The sequence below is a fragment of the Eimeria mitis genome, genomic scaffold (assembly GCF_000499745.2).
Source record: "Eimeria mitis Houghton genomic scaffold, Emh_scaff617, whole genome shotgun sequence".
NCBI lineage: Eukaryota > Apicomplexa > Conoidasida > Eucoccidiorida > Eimeriidae > Eimeria > Eimeria mitis.
In genome coordinates this window covers 10,863-11,355 of record NW_013574371.1, presented here as the reverse complement: position 1 = coordinate 11,355, position 493 = coordinate 10,863, and the positions used below count along the sequence as shown (strand labels likewise).

At 52.3% G+C, this 493-nt stretch overlaps 1 protein-coding gene across 1 annotated transcript in view; it reads left to right on the top strand.

The window, feature by feature from the left end:
* The window catches only part of EMH_0017880 (uncharacterized protein), a gene marked incomplete at both ends in the record, with an annotated part of 7,745 nt that overhangs the window by 3,443 nt on the left and 3,809 nt on the right, over window positions 1-493 (top strand). Inside the window, 2 exons of the mRNA XM_013501018.1 lie at window positions 3-26; window positions 261-493. Of these exons, the coding sequence (XP_013356472.1) occupies window positions 3-26; window positions 261-493 (257 nt within the window). The remainder of the gene's footprint in view (window positions 1-2; window positions 27-260) is intronic.

Below are 493 nucleotides of genomic sequence, written 5' to 3'. Positions count from 1 at the left end.
CAGCTGCACTCCTCTACTGAATTCAGGTTAGGGTTTAGGGTTTAGGGTTTAGGGTTTAGGGTTTAGGGTTATGTTTAGGGGCTAGGGTTTAGGGTTTAGGGTTTAGGGTTTAGGGTTTTGCATCGGATGGTTGCTGGAGGGTCTCGAGTGAGCAGAAAATCAAAGAAATACAATTTTTGCTCTGCAGGGTTTAGGGTTTAGGGTTTAGGGTTTAGGGTTTGGGGTTTAGGGTTTAGGGTTTAGGGTTTGTGTTTTTGCAGTGAAGGAGTTTGCTAACAGCTTGCCGGGGGCTGTTGTGGCGCAGCGGATGCTGCGGGCCTTCGAGGCCACTGAGTGTAGAAAGAGGCCGCTGCAGCAGCAGCAGCAGCAGCAGCAGCAGCAGCAGCAGCAGCAGCAGCAGCAGCAGCACAAGCAGAAGAGGTTGCATGTCACGCCGAGTGCAGAACATCTGCAGCAGCAGCAGCAACAGCAGCAGCAGCAACAGCAGCAGCAA